Source organism: Scyliorhinus canicula, chromosome 6, assembly GCF_902713615.1.
Source record: "Scyliorhinus canicula chromosome 6, sScyCan1.1, whole genome shotgun sequence".
Classification (NCBI taxonomy): Eukaryota; Metazoa; Chordata; class Chondrichthyes; order Carcharhiniformes; family Scyliorhinidae; genus Scyliorhinus; species Scyliorhinus canicula.
In genome coordinates this window covers 143,991,527-144,016,210 of record NC_052151.1, presented here as the reverse complement: position 1 = coordinate 144,016,210, position 24,684 = coordinate 143,991,527, and the positions used below count along the sequence as shown (strand labels likewise).

Below are 24,684 nucleotides of genomic sequence, written 5' to 3'. Positions count from 1 at the left end.
TTTCTTTCCCGAGACTCTTTCTCATCTAGCCCAATCAATTCTTTGATACTGGAAATGACCTGAATAGAAATAAGGAATGGTAGAGATGTGCATATGTTAGTTTTCTTCATAAGGAGTAAAACCCGGTGCCTCACAAGGAATTTGTTTTAAAAAGGCAGATATATAGAACAAAGGAAAATATGGTAAAATAAAATGGCAACGGTACTGAGCAAAATGAATAACAGAGACCTAGGGTCAGATTTGTGCTGCTGAGGTTATTAGCTCTAATCTGGAAATTTCTCCGATTCAGCAGACTGTCTCATTTTAAAGGGCTCTGAGGAGGCGGGGACAGATAGAGATGGGCCATGCTGACTCTGGGAGTAGATCTTGGATAGCCACGGTGATAGGTGAATTCTGAGGCTAGAAGCCTCACTCTACATTTCTGGAATATCTCCCATTTGTAAAAGTTGTTGGGCCTCTTCACCTTTACCCTGCCTCCTCTCCCTACCACTTCTCATAACCATGCAGATGAGAAATTAGTTGAAAGGTGTCAAATATGGGGATTTCAAGCAGAGATGAATAAAGTTATTCACCTCTTCAAAATCCTTCTTAAAGAGTCATTTTGGTTTTAGGGTCAGTGTTTACAGGATTTCTATTTCAAATTATCACCCAAGAGTGAAGAGAGAAATTGAAGAAATATCTTTATAAAGAATGTTATTAGACCATGCAATACTTGAGTAAGTGAAGTCGGGACTATTGCACCTTTTAAGGGAAGTGTGAGTAAGATTTGGTAGTGACTGAATCTATGAAACTGGGATTATGCCCCCTTGTCCTTGAGTTCTGATAGTTTCTCATCAGCCCTCTGAACTCATTTTAAATACCTAAATTAGACCATCCTTAATCTTCTTTACTTCGAGAAATTACAAGCTTAAATTTGTGCAACATGTCCTCAACTTCTTATTTCATATCATTGTCGTAAATCTGTCTTGTACAGCCTCCAAAGCCATATTTTTTTCCTGTGGAAGTGATGCCTGGAGCTGAACTTAGCATTCCAGATGGGGTCTGTTGAAGTATATACAAATGAAGTATAGTTTCCTTCCTTTGCATTCCAGCTACTTTAAAATAAAGTCAAAATTCCAGTAGCTGATTTGATTTTCTTTTTATACCTTTTCCAGCACCTTTTAATAATCTGTCCACATGAATGCCAAAATTGCTTTTTTTCGCCATCATGCTAGGTTCTCACCACTTCGATTTTATAGAAGCTATAGTTGAATGGTGAATTTTGCTGTTAATATTTGAAAGCTTTGTGGATTATTCTGTAAATTAACTGGTACAAAAGTAGCAAAGCAATGCGTCTGGATTTAATTACTGTATATAAGGTTGCTTCAATTACTTTAAAACGCTAAACTATTTTGTCACTAATCAACTTGCTATTACTGTTTGGAATTTCTTAATTGCAAATAGGAGATATCTTGTTTTTAGAATTTTATATATCAATTTCCCCAGAAATGTGGTCAGAAGCTATTAAAATACTTAAGGGCGAATATGCAGCTCGTGCAATCAAGGAGCACAAGATGGAATCAAGCGATAATTTTTGCAGAACAAAGATTGACTGTGATAACATGGAACAGTTCTTTATTCAGATGGGAGGAGGTGAGATAATTTGTATGTTTACAAGATTTTCATAGTAACCTCATTGCAGTGTTAATGAAGCCTGCTTGTGACACAAATAAAGTTTATTATTATTCTTTGTTCCATTGCTGGTTTGAGGTAAGGGGTTCTCACATAAAATATATTTATTGTTTCCAGGACCAGATAAAAAGGGGCATCAGTTCGCTTGTGTCTGCTTGCATGGTGATAGAAAACCAAATGAAAGAAAGCAAAACTTGGAAAAATTCAAGGTACTTCTGGAATACTTGTCCATCTCAATTCCATTGCCACAGAAGGGGATCTAGCATATTTAATTTTCAAAACAACATTCAATAAAGTTTCATTCAAGAAGTTATTACACAGAATTAGGGGATCATGGGATTGCAGATAATATATTAGCACTAATTGAGGGACCGAAAACATGTCAGAATAAACAGGACAAGCCAGCATTGGCAGGCTATAACTGGTACAGCCAGGTTCAGTAGTTAGGACACGGCTATTTAAAAATTTACAGCAACGACTTGGTTACATTACACTCAGTCTCATGTAAGTTTGCGAACAAAGCTAGGTGGGAATGAAAGCTATGAAGATGTAATGAGAAAAGCAAAGGTTATATGAGACCATAAGAATGTGACAGGTGGCATATAATGAGGGGATACTGCTTTGTTAAATGTTGCCAAGTCCCAGAGGCTGCTATCCCCTTTCAGAGCTGACTGGCGGTGATTTAACCTGAGGGTCACCACACCTCAGATTAGAAGCAAAGTTGAGAAGGTGGAACCTTCATGAATAACCTCAGCCAGTACAGGAATTAAACCCGCACTGTCGTTGCTCCACATCACAACCAGCCATCCAGCTAACTGATCTCCCGCTTCATCACCTTGGTAGAAATATAGGAAACATTTTTTTTTTCGAAGGTGAACTGCTAGGAAATATTGGTATTTGCTGGGCCTTAGACTCGAATCAGAAAATTAACCTGGAGGTACAGCAAACTATTACTAACTTAAAAAATAGAAGCAGAAGTAGGTCATTCAGCCCCTTGAGTCTGCTCTGCCATCCAATAAATCGTAGCTGATCTGTCTGTGTCTCGAATTCCACGTTCCCATCCACCCGTGATAGCCTGACTCTTGTCTAAGAGGTTTGTATAGACCTCCGCCTGAAAAATATTCAGTGACCCCCGCGTCCACTACCTTTAAGGCAGAGAGTTCCAATGTTGTCAGAGCGGGGTCGGAAGCGAGCCGGGCACAACAGGTCTTCGCCACCCACAGGGGCCTAGGTTTCTCACACCCAGGGATTCAGGGCAATGACATAGTGGAGGTTCAGGGGCCTTCAATGAAACTCCCGACAGATCCTGGGATGTTGCTCAACAATCCTGTCATAGCTTTGGACTTTCCCAAGCTCTGGATGGTGACTCTTTGGTTCATTAATCCTGAACTTTATCCCCTTGTGGTTATATCACTTATTTTGTGTCGGTGCATTTTATCCTAACAAGGGTGTACGATGTTTGAGCAGCAGAGCTGTTGTTCTATGCCGAAAATCATGCTGACTTGGTAGAATGATGAAGGTTATGCAGTATTTACCTAGTTCTGATTTCATGTGAACTGTAATCCTTACTTTTACAATGAGGGAGCATTTTGTTTGGGTACCTTTTCACTTTGTTCATAAAGCTCAGGTCACACTACAGGGTGGTGGGTAGATGGTTTGGTGTAGAGGTGGTTGGCAAGTCCTCATCTTCCCCACCCCACTATTTTAGGATTATGGAATCCATGCTTGACTCCTTGGAATTTAGGGGGTGGATTATGTATCCTGGAGAAAACTCCTTCCTTTTTTTTTTAGCTTCTGTGGTTGGCGCCTCTGGTATCATTAGTGGAAGGAGATGTGTGTCAGTGCACACCCAGGTCGGTTAATCCTCGGATATCTATCTTTTCTTGAATGGGTCTTTATTTATTTGGCTACGTAGGTAGCAACAGTGGTCACTTGATTGAGTAAATTAGGACAGCCAAGTGTTTACTAAATTCGGACAGCCAAGGGCATGATGCGTTGTGTGGTGGCGAAGATTACCATTCCCTGGGTGTCCTCTTTGGGGGCTCGTGGTCTGCTCTCCTTAAGATGTGGTTTCACTGTGGAGGTAGTATCTTGTTGGCAGCAGAGCCTGAGTAAGAGCTTTGGCTCAGCATGGTTAGAGTCCTTTGTTGATTGGAGGTTAGGCCGGATGGATGAGTGGCTTACAGTTCTGCAAGTGGTCTGAAACATAGACTTTTAAACTGTCCTCCTTGTTGGAATCCCCTGGAGAGGCGGTATCCTGTTTTGTATTAGGCTATGCTGTTCCTGGTATCCTTTTTGTGAAGGTATAAATTCATAGAATCCCCTACAGTGCTGAAGGGAGCCATTCGCGATCAAGTCTGCACCGACCCTCCGAATAAGCACCTATCTAGACACACACCCCTAGCCTATCCCCGTAACCATCTAATCTTTGGACACTAAGAGGCAATTTATCATGGCCAATCCATTTAACCGGTAAATCTTTGGACTGTGGGAGGATATGGGAGGAAACTCGGACGAAACTCACTTAGACACTGGGAGAACGTACAAACTCCAGTCATCCAAGGCTGGATTTGAAGCCAGGTCCCTGTTGCTGTGAAGCAGCACTGCTAACCACTGTGGCATCATGCCACCCTGGACCTTGTTTGCCGTTTAGTGGCTAATCCCGGTGGCACCAAGTTTAAAGATTAAGCTGAACCAACTGTGTTGCTGTTATCCTGTCTTTTTCTCGATTCATGTACACTGAAGCATTTGTACTATACCAGTTTTGAGGATTTTTTGTGTTATTTGTAAAAATGGAAAAAAGTCTCAATTTTTTTGTTACTATCTTTTAATATTTGCTTAATGTTGGCTGTCTAAATACAAAGTTTTTATGCACTTTTGTTTTGACAAGAAAGCAGATGTAAGACTCATGATCTGTACTGATGTTGCTGCCAGAGGAATTGACATTCGTGGAATTCCTTTTGGTAAGTGAGTTATCTAGCGATTGTGTTGTTCCTCATTAATTTTGTACAATCCTAATTACTTTTGCTTTTCAAAATAGTAATTAATGTGACTCTTCCTGACGAAAAACAAAACTATGTTCATCGAATTGGCAGAGTGGGCAGAGCTGACAGGTAAGAGACTGCATTAAGCACCGGTGTCTACTTTTGGCATATTACTTAATGTTTAAAAGTATGCAAGGTCGCAAATTATACTTACTTGGGTTTTTTTCAGGATGGGTCTCGCCATTTCCTTGGTGGCAACTGAGAAAGAAAAGGTAATACTTTTGTGTTAATGCGATTGTCGGCAAAATTTGCTTTGTTTTCATATTTTTAATATTCATTTTTAACACTATGTGGGCTTCGCTGGTAAGGCCAGCATTTGTTGCCCATCCCTAATTGCCCTTGAGACGGTGATGGTGAAATGCTGCAAACCATGTGAAGTAGGTGCACCTGTGCTATCAGGGAGGAAGTTCCAGGAATTTGACCCAGTGGCAGTAAAGGGAAGGCGATATATTTCCAAGTCGGGATAGTGAGTGACTTGGAGGGGAACCTCCAGGTGGTGGTGTTCCCGAGTATCTGCTGCTCTTGTCTAGTGGTCGTGGGTTTGGAAGATGTTGCCTAAGGAGCTTTGGTGCATTCCTGTGGTGCATCTGGTAGTGCACTGCTGCTACTGTGCTTCAGTGGTGGAGGGGATGAATGCTTGTGGAAGGGATGCCAATCAAGCGGCTGCTTTGTCCTGGATAGTGTCGAGCTTTGAGTATTTTTGGAGCTACACTCATCCAGGCAAGTGGGGAGTATTTCATCACGTTCCTGATTTGAGCCTTTTAGGTGTGGACAGGCTTTGAGGAATTAGGAGGTGAGATACTCGCTGTAAGATTCCTAGCCTCTTAACTAGACAAACCATACAAGTACTGCAGTTACAGGAGCAGGTCAGTTTGTGGTCAATGGTAAGCCCCAGGATGTTCATAGTGGGCGATTCAGTGATGGTAATGCCATTGAACGTCATGGGGCGATTGTTTGATTCCCTCTTATTGGAGATGGTGATTACCTTGGACTAATGTGGCACGAACGTTACGCGTCACTTGTCAGCCCAACCCTGGATATTATCCAGGTCTTGCTGCATTTTCACGTGGACTGCCTCGGTGTCTTGAGCTGCGAATGGCGCTGAACATCATGCAATAATCAGTGAACATCCCACATTTAACCTTCTTTTGGAAGGAAGATCATTGATGAAGCAGCTGTAGGTGGTTGGGTCGAGGACACTACCCGGAGGAACTCCAGCAGTGATGTCCCGGGATTGAGATAACTGACCTCCTTTGTGTCAGCTATGACTCCAACTAGTGGTGGGCAAGAGCAGGGATATATTTCTGAGGCTGCATAAGGCTCTGGTTAGACCCCATTTGGAGTATTGTGAGCAGTTTGGGTGCCGTATCGAAGGAAAGATGTGCTGGCCTTGGAAAGGGTCCAGAGGAGGTTCACAAGAATGATCCCTTGAATGAAGACTTTTCATATGAGGAACAGTTGGGGACATTAGGTCTGTACTCATTGGAGTTTCGAAGGATGAGTAGGGACTTTATTGAAACTTACAAGATACTGCAAGGCCTGGATAGAGTGGATGTGGAGAGGATGGGTGGGATTCTCCGGGAATCGGCAGGGCGGGCAGAAACGGCGCAGTGGAGTGGCGGGAACCACTCCGGCGTCGGAATCCTCCGCACCTTCAGGAGCTAGGCCAGTGCCAGAGTGATTTGCGCCCCTCCAGCAGGCGTGGAAGGCCTTTGGCGCCACGCCAGCGGGGCTGAAGGGACTCCGCCAGCCGCCGTGAGTGCGCGGGAGCGTCAGCGGCTGCTGACGTCATCCCCGCGCATCCGCACGGGGGTGTTCACCTTTGCACCGGCCATCACAGAGGCCTACACGCCCGGCGCAGAGGAATAGAGTGCCCCCACGACACAGGCCCGCCCGCGGATCGGTAGGCCCCGACCGTGGGCCAGGCCACTGTGGGGGCACCCTCCGGGGCCAGATAGCCCCGTGCACCCCCGGAGCCCGCCCGCGCCGCCAGGTCCCGCTGGTAAGGGACCAACTCCAATTTACGCCGGCGGGACCTGCATAGGACGGGCGGGACGTTGGCCCATTGCGGGCTGGAGAATTGCTGGGGAGAACTGCCGACCTGCGCGGCGCCGGAGAATTCGGCAGCTGGCGGGCGCAGGTTTCACGCCGCCCCCCGGCGATTCTCCGACCGGGCGGGGGGGTCGGAGAATCCCGCCCGATGTTTCCACTAGTAGGAAAAACTAGAACCAGAGGGCACAACTTCAGACTAAAGGGACAATCCTTTAAAACAAAGGTGAGGAGGAATTTCTTCAGCCAAAGGGTGGTGAATCTGTGGAATTCTTTGCCACAGAAGGCTGTGGAGGCCAAATCACTGGAGTGTCTTTAAGACAGAGGTAGCTAGGTTCTTGATTAATAAGGGGATCAGAGGTTATGGGAAGAAGACAGGAGAATGAAAATGAGAAAAATATCAGCCATGCTTAATTGGCGGAGCAGACTCGATGGGCTGAGTGGCCTAATTCTGCTCCTATGTCTTCTGGTCTTGTAGTGTTCCCCCTGATTCCCATTGACTCCAGTTTTGCTAGGACTCCTTGATTCCATACACAATCAAATGCTGCCTTGGTGCCCAGGGCAGTCACTCTCACCTCTCCTCTGGTGTTCAGCTCTTTTGTCCATGTTTGCACCAAGTCTGGAATGAGGTCAGGAACTGAGTGATCCTGGCGGAATCAAACTGAGCATCAGTGAGCAGTTGTTGCTAAGTAAGTACCACTTGATAGCACTGTTGATGACCCCTTCCATCACTTTACTGATGATTGAGAGTAGACTGATGGGGCAGTAATTGGCCAGGTTGAATTTGTCCTGCTTTTTGTGTATAGGACATACCTGGGCAATTTTGCCAGGTAGATGCCACTGTTGTAGCTGTACTGAAACACCTTGGCTAGGAGCCTGGCACATGTTTTCAATGTTATTGCTGGAATGCCCATAGCCTTTGTAGAATCCAGTACCATCAGCCGTTTCTCGATATCGCATGGAATGAATCGAATTGCCTGAAGACTTGCAATTATGCTAGGGAGGAGACCAAGATTTCTCACTGAAGAGTAAAGTGAATGCTTCAGCCTTGTCTTTTGCACAGATGTGCTGGTTTCTTCCATCATTGAGGATGGGGATATTTGTGCAGCCTCTTCCTCCAGTGAGTTATTTAATTGTCCACCACCATTCACCACTGGACGTGGCAGGGCTGCAGCGCTTAGATCTGATCCGTTGGTTGTGGGATCACTTAGCTCTGTCTAACACTTGCTGCTTCTTTTGTTTGGCACACAAGTAGTCTTGTGTTGTAGCTTCACCAGGTTGACACCTAATTTTTTGGTATGCCTCGTGTTTCTCCTGGCATGCCCTCCTGCATACTTGTTTGAACCAGGGTTGATCGCCTCGCCTGGTGGCAATGTGGGAGATGTGCCGGGCCATGATGTTCCAGATTGTGGCTGAGTACAATTCTGCTGCTGATGGCAACGCCTTATGGATGCCCAGGCTTGAGTTGCTAGATCTGTTCTGAATCCATCCCATTTAGCACGATGGTAGGCACACAACACGATGGATAGTATCCACAGTGTCAGGACACGACTTTGTCTCCACAAGGACTGTGCAGTGGTCACTCCTCCTGATAATGTCATAGACAGATGCATCTACGACAGTTTGGTGAAGATTAAGTCAACTATGTCTTTTTCTCTTGTTGGTTCCCTCACCACCTGCTGCAGTCCCAGTCTAGCACCTCGGTCTGTGGTGGTGCTACTGAGCCACTCCGGGTGATGGGCATTGAAGTCCCCCACCCACCCAGAATACATTCTGTTTCCTTGCCACCTTCAGTGTTACCTCCAAGTGGTGTTCAACATGGAGGAGTGCTGATTCATTAACTTGTGGTGGATGGTGCGTGGTAAGCAGCAGGAGGTTTCCTTTCCAATGATTGACCTGAAGCCATGAGACTTCATGGGGTTCAAATTTAATGTTAAGGACTCCCAGGGTAACTCCCCCCCCGACTGCATACCACTGTGTCACCACTGCTTAAATGGGGTGCTCTTTCCAAGGGCTAATGCAGACTTGATGGGCCAAATGGTCTCCTTCTGCACTATAAATTCTATGGTTCTATGCTAATAGATCAGTCTTGCCAATGGGACAGGACATACCTCCAGGGATGGTGATAGTGGTGTCTGGGATGTTATGTGTATGGTATGATCCTGTCAGTATGACTATGTCAGGCTGTTGCTGAAGTAGTTTGTGAGACCGCTCTCCCAATTTTGGCACAGGCCCCAGATATTAGTAACAAGGACTTTGTCAGGTCGACAGGGCTGGGTTTGCTGTTGCCATTTCCAGTGCCTAGGTTGAAACTGGGTCGTCCGTCCGCTTTCTTACCTTTTCTATTGACTTTGTAGCGGTTTGATACAACTAAGTGGCTGCCAGGCCATTTCAGAGGGCATTTATGTTGAGGATCCGGAGTCACATGTAGGCCAAGCCAGGTGAGGACGGCAGATTTCCTTCCCTAAAGTACATTAGTGAACCAGCTGGTTTTTTTTATGACAATGATTTCATGGTCTTCAGACTTTTAACTCCAGATATTTATTGGATTCAATTTCCACCAATATTTAAACCCAGCTCCCCAGAGTGTTACCCTGGGTCTCTGGATCACCAGTCCAGTCATGATGCCAGCACTTTCCCCTTTGTACCAAGTAATAACCAAACCTAGTGATCTTTTAAAATTGTATAGCTGCTGGTTTTAGATGGTTTAATATGGAGGCTGTTTAAAATTATTTCAAGCAGGAAGATATTAAAATATTGGAGTTGCAAGTCCAATATTTATGCTTTGTATCCATTTTGAGCATCATTTGAAATCTACTGATATTGATGTCTTGTCACTTTGAAAACACCAGAATTTGGCTGGTCCTCTTGGAGCTATGACTACAATTAGAAAACACAGGGATTCCCAAACTGAGGTCCGCGAAAGGTCTCCAGGGGGTCCGTGAAGCTGGCAGCCACTACGTGCAAACATACAAAGTTTAAAAATAATTCGAGATGCCAATCAGAGCAAGAACTCTTGGAGCACTGGATGCTGATTTGGGGTGGTACAGTGGTTAGCACTAGTGCCTCACAGCACCAGGGGACCGGGTTCAATTCCAAACTTGGTGACTGTGTGGAGTTTGCACTTTCTCTCCATGTCTGCGTGGGTTTCCTCCGGGTGCTCCAGTTTCCTCCCAGTCCAATGATGTGCAGGTTAGGTGGATTGGCCTTGCTATATTGCCCCTTAGTGTTCAAAGGTTGGGGGCTGGGGTTGTGTGGGGATTGGGCGGGGGAATAGGTCACGGTTGGGTGCTCTTTCAGAGGGTCGAAGCAGTCCAGATGAGCTCAATGGCCTCAATCCCCACTGCAGAGATTCCATTATAGGTTGACTGGTTGGCCCATCAATATCTAGTGCTCCAAGAGGCCTTACTCTGATTGACCCATTCGATTTATTCGATCTCGCTATTGTTGGGCATAAAAACCTGCAACCAACAGTGAGGCTGAGCTGAGGCAGGAACTGACAGGAGATGAATCGGCCAGAAGCGGGCCTTTGGGAAAGGAGCAGGAAAGAGGGTGTGAGGACGTATGCCTGCGTGTGCAGGGATGAGACCGGGATACGGATACGAGACCGCGTTTGGGGTTGTATATGAAACCGTAGGGCAGGGATGAGTGCACAGTGGGGGAGCGGGGACAAATGCACGGTGTGGGTGAGGACGAGCGGCCGCACACACAGCATTCCTCCCATTTAAAAATGACAACGGGTAAGATTAAATATCTTTTTAAAGGAGAGAACTTTTTTTACATTACCCAATCCTAAATTGGATAATTCTTTTAGGGGTTAATGTTAAGGGACCATGGGAGGGTGGCTTTGCCTGGGGTTAATGTGAGGGGAACATGTAGCTGGTGGATGTATTTGTGACAGTGTGCCTCTTCCTGATTCCTAATACTGTATATGCATTGATGTATCTGGAAAATACTTTTTTACATTTTATTTCTATGTTCAAACCTATTTCGTGGCAAAAAGGGGGAGTTGACATTATGAGAATGTTCGGGGTTTTACGATGTTTCTGGGGTTCTGCGTGCGGCACACAGTTTGGGAAACCCCGGCTTAACCAAAACTTAATTAACCATTTCTAGGTTTGGTACCATGTATGTCCAAATCGTGGAAGAGGTTGCTACAATACCAGACTGAAAGACCAGGGTGGATGTACCATATGGTACAATGAAACCCAGGTATGTTATCTTCTTGCATTCAAAAACAAACAACCATTCATCGCATTGGTCTGTGTGAATTTAAAAAAAATATTTTTATTACGTTTATCCAATTTTTTTTTTACCATAATCGCAACTAACTAACAGAAAAATATCAGTGCAAAACCGGTACAAAACAGAACACGCTTAATTGCAAGCAAGACAGGATAAATTCAGAACGGTATACTTAAGGAACTGGTGCCTCTAGGTTACACACCAGATCAATCCAACAACAGATGAATGAATTGAGTTCAGGGGACTGAAGATAAGACCATATAAATACAGGTGGATAATAATTTGGGTCGCGCACACAAGTGTTTTATGATTTCAAGACTTAACACAATAAGCCAGCTCATGGAAAACCCAGAAGAAATAGGTTAGCTAAGGTAGAGCCTATACATTGAGATTATGGTCCCATGTTTATGGAATGCATCAGACTGAGACGGCAGTTCTACGGGGACATATTGCATAACTAGCCCGTGCCAGTTTTAAATTGAAGGATATTTGTCATTTATCCAGTAGCAAAGGAGATTCTTATGTGCTGCAATGGTCAAGATATTGTGTAGCCTTTTTCATTAAAATCAGTAATTTCCAATCTGGAAGACTCCGATTTAGAAACACCGGATTACATACCAAGGCTCTGTCAAAATTCCTCTCCAGTTCTCTGACTACAACAAACCAGTAGGATTGAATCTTAACACAATCCATAAACAGTGTATATTATCACCTTTGACTACCCGGCACTTTTGGTCACATCGGGGATATTGCAGGATCAAGCCTGTGTCTTAGACTAGCCATGATATGCAGATGATGCAGTATTTTGAACTGGGTCTCCTTCATTTCATTACAAACCAAAATTTTGCAAGTCTCCTCGTCAATATTCATTGCCAAGATCTTACCAAGACTGTAAGGCCCCCAACATGCTAATGTAGGATTCTGGAATTAAGATGCAGGGTGTCTTGTTAAAGATAAAGCCTCGCAGCTGTACTTACTTAAAAAAAGCAAATTGCTAGGCTTTCAAAGTGATGATGTGGAGTGCTGGTGTTGGATGACGTGGGCACAGTAAGAAATCCTATAACACCAGGTTAAAGTCCAACAGTTTTTTTTGGAATTAATCGCTTTCGGAGCGCAGCTCCTTCATCACGAGACTAAGCTGATGAAGGAGCTGCGCTTCAAAAGCTAAGATTCCAAAGAAAAACTGTTGGACTTAACCTGGTGTTGTAAGACTTCTTACGACTTCTTACTGTGTCAAATTGATGACATGGCTGCTCAAAGGATGACAAGGCAGATGACAAGGAACTATCTCTCAACTCAACTCAGCCTACAAATGTCTCTACCTCGCCAAATATTGAATCTTTTGTCGATTTAGACTAGAAAGTCTGGAATACCTTGATAAGAGAGAGCAGAAGCTAGTTTATGGCTGGGATTCTCCCTTCTCCCGACACCAAAATCGCGTTCGGCGATTGGCCGGTGAATTCCCGTTGGTGCCGAAATTGGGGGCGGCGCCGCTTTTCCGATGCTCCGTACCCTCCAAAATGGCGTACTTGCAGTGGGTCACTCATGCTATTTTTTTTCCGGGGACCCGGCGTGGTGGCTGCGTACTGAGTCCAGCGCTGCCACAGTTGGAGTGAGCCATCCGCGGGCAGGGGACATTTGGCAAGGGCTGGGGGCACTGGTTGAGGAGTGGTCCAGGGGTGGTGAGCATTACGGAAGGGGGGGCACTATTTGGCAGGCCAGGTCCACCCGCAGCCGGCGCCATGTTTCACAGGTGCAGGCCGCCGCCATGCGCCATGCGTGGCCACGGACCCGCCAATTCTCCGGCCGTATCCGCAGCTAGAGCCAGGGGCTCTACGCTGCGTGCCTGCTAGCTCCCTCACCAGACGAAGGATTAGTGGAGGTTTTGCGCCGTTTCTTTGGGCGCAAAACGCCACTGTATCCCACACCGGAGTCAACACTTAGTCTCAAAATTGGAGAATCCAACCCTATGTCTTCCTTCGAGCTGAAAGACAAATCTCCATGTTCTCAAGAGTTTTAATTATAATTGGATTATCACACTTAGCAGAACCAGCTTAAAACTACCATGAAACAACATAGCCTGTAGAGGGTAAACCTACTGGTCTACTTCAATATCGAGCCAAATGGATAAAGGATCCTTCCTAGCCAAATCCCTTATAAACCTTAGATGAGAAGCCAGCTGTTATAGCCTAATATTCAGGAGACCCAGTCCTCCCTTGGCCCCGGGAGTTAAAACTTAACCAGCTTGCGACAAGGCTGCTGCTTATTCCAAATAAATGAGCTAATCATTCCGTTAATTTACCGTAAAATCCTAACAAACAAATTTGGCTAAGACCAATAGTAGTATCTGCTCTGCTTTTGGCTCCGATCTGGTGTGTCTCTGGTGGGGACCATGAATTGGATTCAATTTGAATTTGAATTGGTTTTTTGAGCAGGCAAGGAGCTGGGTTAGGGGTTCGCCCCTGACCACACTCTGAGCCCTGGCTTTGTAACTCAGAAAAAGTAATAATAAGAGCCGAATGTGCAGGGGGTACAACAATCTAGGCAATACAATTTATCTTAATTGGTGCAATCTTTCCCAGCCAAAAGTCTAGCACCGAGCCAGGTCCCACCTAATAAACATTATCAGCAGAGGAAAATTAGCCCACCTAGCTGTCTAAAAAAAGGGGTGATTGTAACTACCAAATATTTGAACACGAGGGGGGAACTATCTAAAGGGGAAATTTATGAGAGGAGGGGGTTTACCCCTCAATGCCCCTACGGGCATAGCCTCAGACTTTGTAAAGTTGATCTTATAACCAGAGAAGGCACTGAATTTGTCCACCACTCCAATAATTGCTGGGACCGTAACAACCGTGTTGGATACAAGCAGCAACTCGTCATCCGCATAAAATGTGATCTTGTGCTGCCTCTTGAATCCACTTAATATGTTCCTCACCCAACCCAAACATCCACCAAGTATACACCAAATGATTCCATTCAACTCAGACAAAAGCCTTTTCTGCATCGAGGGAAATCACCATTCTAGCCAGCACCCTTCACTGGAAGGCCTGAATCACTTCCAACAGTCTTCTGACATTACTACAAAATCTGCCCCTGATCAACCCAGGCTGGTCCTCCCGAACAATTGTCGGAAGGTTAGCCTCCAATGTTTTTACCAGAACCTTAGACAATAATTTCAAGTCGATGTGTGTCTATGATTGCATGCCAAAGAATGTAGTACCTGCATCCCCAGCCGGAAACCATGGTTTACGGAGATCCACTCCCTACTGAAGTCCAGGTCTGAGGCGTTCAAGACAGGTGACCGTGACCTATACAAGAAATCTAGGTACGACCTTCGCAAGGCCATCAGGGACGCCAAGAGACAATACCAGACTAAGCCAGAGTCACAGACTAATCACACGGACTCTTGATGGTTGTGGTAAGGTTTAAACAACATAACGGGCGACAAGGCAAAGCGGACTAGAATCTCCGGCAACAGTGCACCCCTCCCGATGAACTCAATGGATTCTTTGCTCGTTTCGAAGTGTTGGTGGCAACACCCCCACCTCAAAGGCAAGATAATACATACCCACCAGTGGCTCCAACAACAAATCTTTAACTCCCGAGAGCACACACCCAAAATCATCCAGCCCAGGGGTCTTACTGGCTAAAACTCCTTAATGGGCCTGGCCACCTCATCTTTAGGAACAGGATCATCGAGAACCAGGCATTGACCTGTGAGGCTCCCGAGAGCCCATGGAAAGAGAAAAAATGTTCCATACCTGTTGTTGCATCACCAGACTGATTTAATTTATGCAGCTCTGCATAAAATTCTTTAAAAGCTTTGTTTATCCTCTCTGTACTCGTAACTCTCCATCTCCCTAAACAATGCACAGAGGGAACAGCCCTCTACTTGCTGCCACCTTAGTTAAGCTTATTAATACTTGGCTTATTCCCAAACTTGTAGATTTCTGCCTCGCAGACTTTAAACTTCTCTCAGCCTGTTGAGTGCACACTGAATCAAGAGCCACCCTTGCTGTGCCAACTTCATTTAACAATTGCCTGCTAGGTGCCCTTCTATACCTCTCCTTGGCTTCAGCCAAACTGTCTTCTAACCGTTGCTGGCTCTCTGGCATCCTATGTCTTCTGTTAGCTGTATACAAAATAATCAGCCCCCTTGCATAAGCCTCACCCATCTCCCACAAAATGGAAGGCAAAACATCAGGAGTCAAGTTAGCTGTAAGAAAAAAAAACTCAAACTATTTCTTGAAATGCGTAGTGATTGACATATCTCTGAGAAGAGAGGCATCAAACCGCCATGATCTCAATCGGGGTGGAGAGAGGAGACTTCAAGCAAAAATTCCAAAAAGACGGGCATAGTCCGAGATTACAATGCTACCTATATTGGAGGAAGAAACCGGTGTAGAACCGTCTTTGCACAAAAAAGTAATTTATTCTAGTGTGACACATGGATGGCTGAAAAGAAACCAAAATCTCTCCTGGTGTGTGAGGTCCTCCAAACATCCACATATCCCATCTCCTTACATGCCAAGGCCAACGCTCTAAGCTTGCAGCATGTGGGGGGATGGGGGGGCGGTTCCGAGTGACCGGTAGCTTATCTATCAAAGGATTAAAATGTCACATAGAGTCACCCGCCAAAAAGGAGTTGACTGAAACTAACACTGCAACGTCCAGAAAGGCCTTAATGATGAACCCCAGGGAATACTCGAAGGTTCATACACATTCATTATTGACAGTGTCTCCATGCATTGTGCCCTTAATTATTACATATCTACCACCCTTGTCTCTCGTGCAAGTCTCTACCTTCAAGGGGCAGTAATTATTGATCAGAATTCCCCCCCCCCCCCCCCCCCCCCCCACTACTAAATGAAAAAGAGTCGTAGACGGCTTGCTCGGCCAATCTCTTTTCAATTTTAAGTTCTCCTTGTCCTGCAGATGAGTTTTCTGTGATAAGGCTATGTCCACCTTCTTCTTAAGAAAGGAGAGAATCTATTTCCTTTTGATAGGGTGATTAATACCCCCCTACATTGCATGAGCAAATGAAGATTAACTGCCACCATTACATAGGCCACAAAAGAAAATTAGGACTGGATATTCGTGCCACAGTCCCCAAATCATTTACATCAGAGGCACCAAAGTATCCCCCAGCTGCACCTTTCATAGAAGACCTGCTTATACCAACGCAGGATAAAACCAACAAGTAAGATAAACAACAACACCTCCTCCACAATGGTCCTCAATACCGGGGCCCCGCAAGGCTGCGTACTTAGCCCCCTACTCTACTCCCTGTGCACACATGACTGCGTGGCAAAATTTGATTCCAACTCCATCTACAAGTTTGCTGACGATACGACCATAGTGGGCCAGACCTCGAATAACCTCGAGTCAGGATACAGGAGGGAGATTGAGAAACTAGTGGAGTGATGCAACGAGAACAATCTATCCCTCAATGCCAGCAAAACTAAAGATTTCAGAAAGCAAAGTACTGTACACACCCCTGTCAGCATCAAGAGGTGGAGATGGTTAGCAGTTTCAAATTCCTCGGGGTACACGTCTCCAAAAATCTGTCCTGGTCCTCCCACGTCGACGCTACCACCAAGCAAGCACAGCAGCGCCTATACTTCCTCAGGAAACTAAGGACATTCGGCATGTCCACATTAACTCTGATCAACTTTAGATAGAAAGCATCCTATCTGGCTGCATCACAGCCTGGTACGGCAACTGCTCAGCCCAAGACCGTAATAAACTTCAGAGAGTCGTGAACACAGCCCAGTCCAGCATACAAACCTGCCTCTCATCCATCTACACCTCCCACTGCCTGGGGAAAGTGGGCAGCATAATAGAAGACCTCTCCCATCCGGCTTACTCACTCTTCCAACTTCTTCCGTTGGACAGTTGATACAAAAGTCTGAGAACACGAACAAACAGACTCAAAAACAGCTTCTTCCCCACTGTTACCAGACTCATAAACAACTCTCTTATGGACTGGCCTCATTAACACAACACCCCTCTATGCTTCACCCGATGCTGGTGTTATGTAGTTACATTATGTACCTTGTGTTGCCCTATTATGTTTTTTTTATTTCCTCTTCTTTTCATGTATTTAATGATCTGTTAAGCTGCTCGCAGAAAAATACTTTTCACTGTACCTTTGGTACACGTGACAATAAACAAATAAACAATAAAAATACGAAAAAAGCAGGACCACAAAGGTTCTAAAGGAACATTCCGCAATAAGACTGAGGATCGTAGAATTACCCCCACAGCCATGCTATCATTAACATCAGGATATAATGCCCTCAAGGGGAGAAAGAAGGGCCCACAAGGTAATGGGAGCAGAATGCCCTTCCTGCATTTTAAACCCGCCCATGAAGATCTGCATTCACCACCATCCCCTTCAGCAATGGCGCCACTCGGTTTTGGCATGATTTATACATGGATAGTACAAATAGACAATGGATAATAAGCACATGACACATCTACCACAGTACGGTAGCCCAGTAGTTAGTACTGTTGCTTCACAGCGCCAGGGACCCGACTTCGATTCCCGGCTTGGGTCAATGTGCAGAGTCTGCACATTCTCCCAGCATCTGCGTGGGCTTCCTCCGGTGCTCCGGTTTCCTCTCTCAAGTCCAGAAAGACGGGCTTGTTAGGTGAATTGGACATTGTGAATTCTCCCTCTGTGTACCTGAACTGGCGCCGGAGTGTGGCGACTGGAGGATTTCACAGTACTTAATTTCAGTGTAATGTCAGCCTACTTGTGACAATAATAAAGGTTATTGTTGTTCTTATTATTGCCATGACTAAGATAGAATAATAAGAGACCCTGAAACACTTGAGTAGAAGAAGATATTCAATACAGTACTCAATTATTAGAATCTTCCCTTAACAGGATAAAAGACAAATTCAGCAACAACATCGTGCAGAGTCTGGATTAAAGCTTTGAGTTAGTCCAATTTGCAGACCATCAGTCCAAATCCGTGTCCTTCATAGATGAAGGCCAAGGCAGCAGTCGGGTTATCGAAAGACTTTGGGGGGTCGTTGGATATGACTTTCGAGGTCACAGGATAAAACATAACATAATTCTCTCCAGCTGCTTTGAGTTGCCTTTGAACTTCATCAAAGCCTCAACGATTAATCTGTGTCACCGCCAAAAAGTTCTGAAAGAAGGAAACCATCACCCCTTGTGGAGCCAGGTCCGACTGCGCCTTGCCACCTCCAAGACTCTGGCAATCTTTAAAATTCTGGAAGCAAATGATTACAGACCTGGGACGAATGATGTCACTTAATCCAAAACAACAGGATACAGTGCGCCCTTTCCAAGTTGAAACGCCCAGCCTTCGCATCCAGTTTAAGAAAACATGGCAGCCAGCTCTCAAAGAACCTAACAGGAGCCTTATCCTCCACTCCATCAAGCAGATCAACGACTCGGAAACTCTTTCTCCAATCTCGGTTCTCCAAATAGCCGGTTTTCTAAGAATTGAATTATAGCTTCTGCCACAGAAGCATCATATTCCAGTATTCTCTCCTCTGTATTAAGGCTCAAAAGTCTTTTGTTGGTGTTCTGCAACTCCGCCTCATGAGCATAGGTCAGGATGCCGAGCCTCTGATTGATAAATCTCGTGTCAGCAGTCGTCATTTTCACCACCTCCGAGTACATCAGAGAGCGCCAGGTTGGAGACCTCTTGGTGATCAGGCGGCATATTGAAAATGCAGCTCCACCTTCGTTGAATCCATTTATCAAGGAGTTTCTTGATATTTTTCGGCATATTCTTATCAATACTAATGTAGAAGTCTTCCAGGGACATAACATCAATTATTAGTTCGAGGATTAGGCAGGTGATGGCCAGGCAATCAGGATAAATGATGGATTATAAGCAAGTGGCACAGAGCCCGTGGAAAAGCAACTATTCCTGCGCCTGCATCACATGATCTCCGTCCTATATGGTTTATTTTAAGTAAAGCCTTTCACCTACTGTGGTAGTTGGTTCACCAGTTTATTTGGCCATTCTTCAGTGACCTAAAATCCTTTCTATTTAAGTCTAATTTCAGAATTATTTGTTGACTACAGCTGAAATTTGAACGAGCCATGCCTACATCAATAAGAAATTAGCTAGTACATGTTTTGATTAACATACTTGGATTACTTCTTGCAAAATAATCTACAGTTGTAAACTTGAATACCACCTTGCTTTTCAACCTGACATAAAATTTGATTTTTGTTTGCCTCACATGAGGAATATTTGATTTCATTTATACACCTATAAACTTTGACTTTGGTGACTTGTCTGTTGGTTACTATCTGATTGCAAGAAATCTTCCCCCTTAAAGATGGAGAACAGAATGTACAAATAACCATATCTGATGTCTACAGAACTTGGAGGATGTGCACAATAGAACACTCTCTTCTTACATCTTGTATGTTTTGCATTATAACATATATTTCTCATGGAGATGCTCATAAATAAGAATGCAGCCGAGAATGAAAGTATTTTACCTTGGTGTCCAGTGCATTATTGTGTCACGGGCATGTTTACAACCAATTGCTGCAACTGCATGAAGTAGGATTAATTCTTTTTCTATAGATTTCTAGCTGATTTGTAAATGCCTTCTTCCTCTCCAAACTAAGTGCCAATAATGTAACTAGACTTTTGAATAAGATTGTTTTACATCTGTAACAAAATGTAATGTTCAAACTAAACTGTTGAACTTTCGATGGCACTGTTCATAGCAAGCCACGGATTGGGAGGCAGGGGTGCATATAAAGGTTGCATTTGTTACCATGTAAGATAACCTCTTGGAACATTGTGGCAACTTGATCAGAGCTGAGCTATTTCTGACCCTGCCTAATATCAACAACACTGGTAAAGCTGCAAAAAAATGAAAAGCAATTTATTTACTTTGGATGGATTTGAGATGAATAATAGTATTATTAGCAACCGTAACTCTAACCAGGAATTTGGCTAACATCTAAGTGCTGTTTTTACCAATCACCCCATTGGAGGTAAATGCATTGTACTGTTCTTGACATAAGGTTGTATATCGATCAGAACTAATTTCCAGATCGTATGTATTGTGATTCTGGAAATAATAACCCTTGTCAACCCTCCAAATAGAAAATCATCCAGACCATTTAACAATATATAGCTACTTTCTGCCCCTCTGCTACTTTCTGCCCCTTTGTCTCCCCACCCAATCAAAATAGTTAAATTATTTTATACTACCTCCCTCATTATTTAAAAACTTTGGTCATGCCCAGATTTTCTACTTTTAGAAAAGAAAATTGAAGGTACAGAGTTAAAATGGATAATACAACAGAGGTCTATTAACTCCTAGGGTGACTAACATTCAATAATGTTTGTCAATATTTTTCAATGGATTGTGAGTTGAAAATATTTTGACTGTGCATACTGGCCCATTTAATGTCTCAGCCAAGAAAATAAAAACATTTTTAATTCTTTCAAGCTGTTGACCGACATCGAAGAGCACTTGAATGTCATCATCGCTCAAGTTGAGCCTGACCTGAAAATACCAGTGGATGAATTTGATGGCAAAGTAGTCTATGGAAAGAGAAGAGCAACAGTAGGCAAGTACTTTAAAGGATAAGAGCTTTGATATGTTGCAATCATATTGTTTTTTAAAATCTATTTAATTGCATCATTATTTTTTTTCAAAGGTTCATGCAATGATATATAGAAGGAGAACATCAGGTTATTGATCCATGATTCCTAGGCCAACTCTTTGAAAGAGTCAGACACATTTACGGCAAAGAAGAAGGCCCTTTGGCCCACCAAGTCCATGACAGCTCGCTAGAGCAAATTGTTCAGCCTCATTCCCCTGCACTCATTCCCCTGCCCTTCACGTTCCCATTCAATTTCCTTTTGAAATCATTGATCATCTCATTGCCGACAAAGGTGATAGAAGTAGAGTTCCATGCCATTACCACTGGCTGTGTTTTTTAAAAGGAAAATTCTTCCTCACATTCCTCCCTGCATCTCCTGTCCGAAACTTTGCATCTCTGTACCCTAGTCCTTGTATCATCAACTAACGTGAACAGTTTTTCTTGTCTACCTTGTCCAAACCAGTCATAACCTTGTGCACCTCAGTCACATCATCCTTATCTGTTCTCCTTGGAGCAAAGGAGACTACAGCAGCTTTTCCAATCCATTATCCCTGAAATCATACTAATAATCTCCTCCAAACCCTCAAGACCATCCCCGTTCTTCCTAAAGTGTAGTGACCAGAACTGGATGCAGTACACTAACTGTGGCCTAACTAAAGTCCAATGATGTGCAAGTTAGGTGAATTGGCCGTGCTAAATTGGCCCTTAGTATCCAAAAGGTTAGATGGGTTACAGGGGTAGGGTGGGGGCCTGACCGTAGGTAGGGTGCTCTTTCAGAAGGTTCATACAGACTTGATGGGCCGAATGGCTTCTTTCTGCACTGTAAGGATTCTATAACCAGAGCTTTACAAAGGTTCAGCATAACGTCCCTGCTTTTGTACTCAATACCTCTATATGAAATCCAAAATTCTACACACTTTGGTAATCACACTGTCAATATTTCCCCTTTAAAGATCTTTACACACAAATATCCAAATTGCCCTTTCTGAGCTCGATAAAAACACAGTTGGAACTTGACCAACCCCCACATATATAAAGATCATTGTCCAGCATGAATCTTACTATAGGTTTTGCCGTTCCAGGCATAGAAACATTAAATTAAGCCCACTTAAAACTGTACCTTATTTCTAATGTTTACCATTACAAATCTAAATCCCTGAAAACTAGCTTTATTTTCCTTACACTTTCTTTACCACTTTATCCACCAGTTCTGTGACTGACCTTCAGGAACCTGTGGACCTGTAGTCAAGTTCTCTCATTCTACCTATCTTAATAACCTTTTGTTTATTGTGTATTCACTAGCTTTGTTTTCCCTTCCCAAATGCATTACCTCACATTTCTCTGGTTGAGATGGTGGTAAAGTGGAATTCATTCCAAACAATCGATATTCTAAAGACGATAGCTATCTCCTAATTTTCCCACCACTGAAGTCAGGATGAGCAGCCTATAATTAATTGGCTTATTCCCTGCACCTTTTTTAAATGATGCTTCAATGGTCGCAGATCTCCAAGCCTCTGGTACCTCGCCTGTATCCAGTAAGGATGGAAAATGATCCCCTGAGCATCCACTATTTCCTCCCTGGTTTCCTTTACCATCCTGGGATACTAAGCCATCCAGCCCTGATGAATTATCCACCTTCAAGGATGTATGTCTGTCTCTGCAGTACTTCCCTTCCCCCCTCTTATTATGCTTATTGTAACCAGTATTTCACAATATTTAACTATTTTGTCTGTATTATCCCTCTGGTTTGAGAAGACAGAGATAAGGTGCTCAATGCCCATTAAGAACTCTTTAAGCTTGTGAAACTGTTCTGAGTTAGTCATACCTGGCTATATTTGACCATCTTACTAGAATTAACATGCATTTGAATACCTTTCTGGTTTTTATTTTGCACAATTAATCTCAAAAGATTCATGATGCTGTTTGGTGTTTCTTGGTCTTGAAACTAGTTTATCCAAATTACTTAATTTTCCATAAGCCCTAAGATCTCATTTAAATGTTTTTAAGGATCAATGCAGACAACTTAGAACCATAGAATCCCTACAGTACAGAAGGAAGTCATCTGGCCCATCAAGTCTGCACCAACCCTCTGAAAGAGCACCTTACCAAGGCCTACCCTCTCACCCTATCCCCATAATGCCACCTAACCTGCACATCTTTGGACACTAAGGGGCAATTTAGCATGGTCAATCCACCCAACCTGCACATTTTTGGACTGTGGGAGGAAACCGGAGCACCTGGAGGAAATCCACACAGACATTGGGAGAAAGTTTAAACTCTATACAGTCACCCAAGGCTGGAATTAAACACGGGTCCCTGGCGCTGTGAGTCAGCAGTGCTAATCACTGCGCCATCTCTTGGACAGCTATTCGGCATATCATGTCTAAGCTGGCTCTTTTGAAAGAACAATTAGTTCCACTCCCCTAACCTTCCCAGATAACCTTAGCAAATTTCTCCTTGACTGAATCCAGAAAGTAAAGAGTTAACCTGGAGATTATAATTTGAACCAGGTCACACATTCTTTCCAATTTTATAAATATGGAGGGGAAGCCAGCTTAGAACAAAAACCGCATTGGGGGTCAAACCACTTTCCAGGGGCCAAGTAAAGGTACCAGTTCATTCTGAAAACAAAGCAAACTCAACTCATGCGTGGTATGAGATTATACCGACATTTTGCATTTTCCACTTTGTTTAAAATGTTGTCACAAAACGACTTCTTCTGCACTTTGCTCGCGGGTTCTATTTCCTTTTACAAATCATCAATTGTGCAAAATGCATTCATTGAGTTGCTCCCATCAAGTCATAGCAACAGCAATAACCTCATTTGGCATGTTTGATAGTAAATGTGTTACACTAGCTGATGAAATTTAATCGGAACAAACTGACCAAATAATTCAAACTTGTCTTGATTTTAACTTTCTTTGCTCTTCCTCTTGGCAGGTGGGCAGTACAAGGGCCATGTTGACGCTTTGGCATCTACAGTACAAGAGCTGGCTGCCCTTGAAAAGGAGGCTCAATCCTCTTTCTTACATTTTGGCTATCTTCCCAATCAACTGTTCAATCGCTTTTGATTGTAACATGCGTCTCAGTTTAGTGCAACAAAGAAGCTGACAAGTTACAAAAGAAGCTTAAAATGTTTATTGCTGCAAAGCAACATCTAGGAATGATTAGCAAACACTGGTCTATATGTCGACCTTTTTTTTTGAATGATTAACCACGTTTATACATGAGCTTAACGTGATAGTGAATCATCAAATGTTAGAATTACTGTGGTGAATAAAATAAACAAAAATTATAGTGGGTTCTGTGATTTGATAAAATGTGTGAATGTAAAGTGTGACAGTTTTCCCACTTTTTAAAAATCCTTTCTACAAAGAATATAGATCTTAAGGATATTTTTAAGCCAGCTGGACAAATTCCAGGAACATTAGAATCAATGAGAAAAAGTTTCTGAAACCATTTGTTATTTGCATTTAAGTCTATGGCTAATATTAGATATACTTCTAAATCTACAGTTTACTTTCTAGTCTGAGTGAGACTAGGTGGTGCCCTATTTTGATTTTTCTCTCTTCTGTTCAACTCTTCCTACTCCCTACCCCTGGAACCCTTCGCACAAATTCAGTTTAGACTGATTTTAGTTGAAAGCTTCCTTTCATTACAGTAAGGGCCTTTGTTTTATACATGTCTACAGAGCAGAACAACCTGTAATGTGGCATGAGGATGGCTAGCTAGCATTAGAATACGCTAATCATTAACATGACTTGATAGCTCCCATAAATCCAGCACAGCATTGTATTTTGAGAAAACTCATTTTGATGTAGCTTTACGTCCTATGAAACTAATTTTAATACAGTGTCCTTTTAAAATGAATCAGAAAACTTGAACCTATTCTTCTCACTCAAGACCCTACCTGAAATTTACTGAGGAGGGCATGTTTTATACCAAAATCCACACACTTCAAATCAGAGTTGTGGGCAGATTGTCATCCTAAGATTATGATCAAAGCACAAAAAGAATTAATGTTGATTAAGCCATGCTTCTGTATTTATT

The 24,684-nt window shown here is 43.6% G+C and overlaps 1 protein-coding gene across 1 annotated transcript in view; it reads left to right on the top strand.

Moving 5' to 3' along the window:
• The window catches only part of ddx1 (DEAD (Asp-Glu-Ala-Asp) box helicase 1), a 63,274-nt gene extending 39,343 nt beyond the window's left edge, over positions 1–23,931 (top strand). Inside the window, 8 exon segments of the mRNA XM_038800241.1 lie at positions 1,486–1,632; positions 1,789–1,880; positions 4,562–4,634; positions 4,712–4,784; positions 4,885–4,927; positions 10,881–10,976; positions 20,478–20,598; positions 23,575–23,931. Coding sequence (XP_038656169.1) covers positions 1,486–1,632; positions 1,789–1,880; positions 4,562–4,634; positions 4,712–4,784; positions 4,885–4,927; positions 10,881–10,976; positions 20,478–20,598; positions 23,575–23,705 — 776 coding nt within the window. The 3' untranslated portion in view covers positions 23,706–23,931.
• Positions 23,932–24,684: the final 753 nt, after the last annotated feature.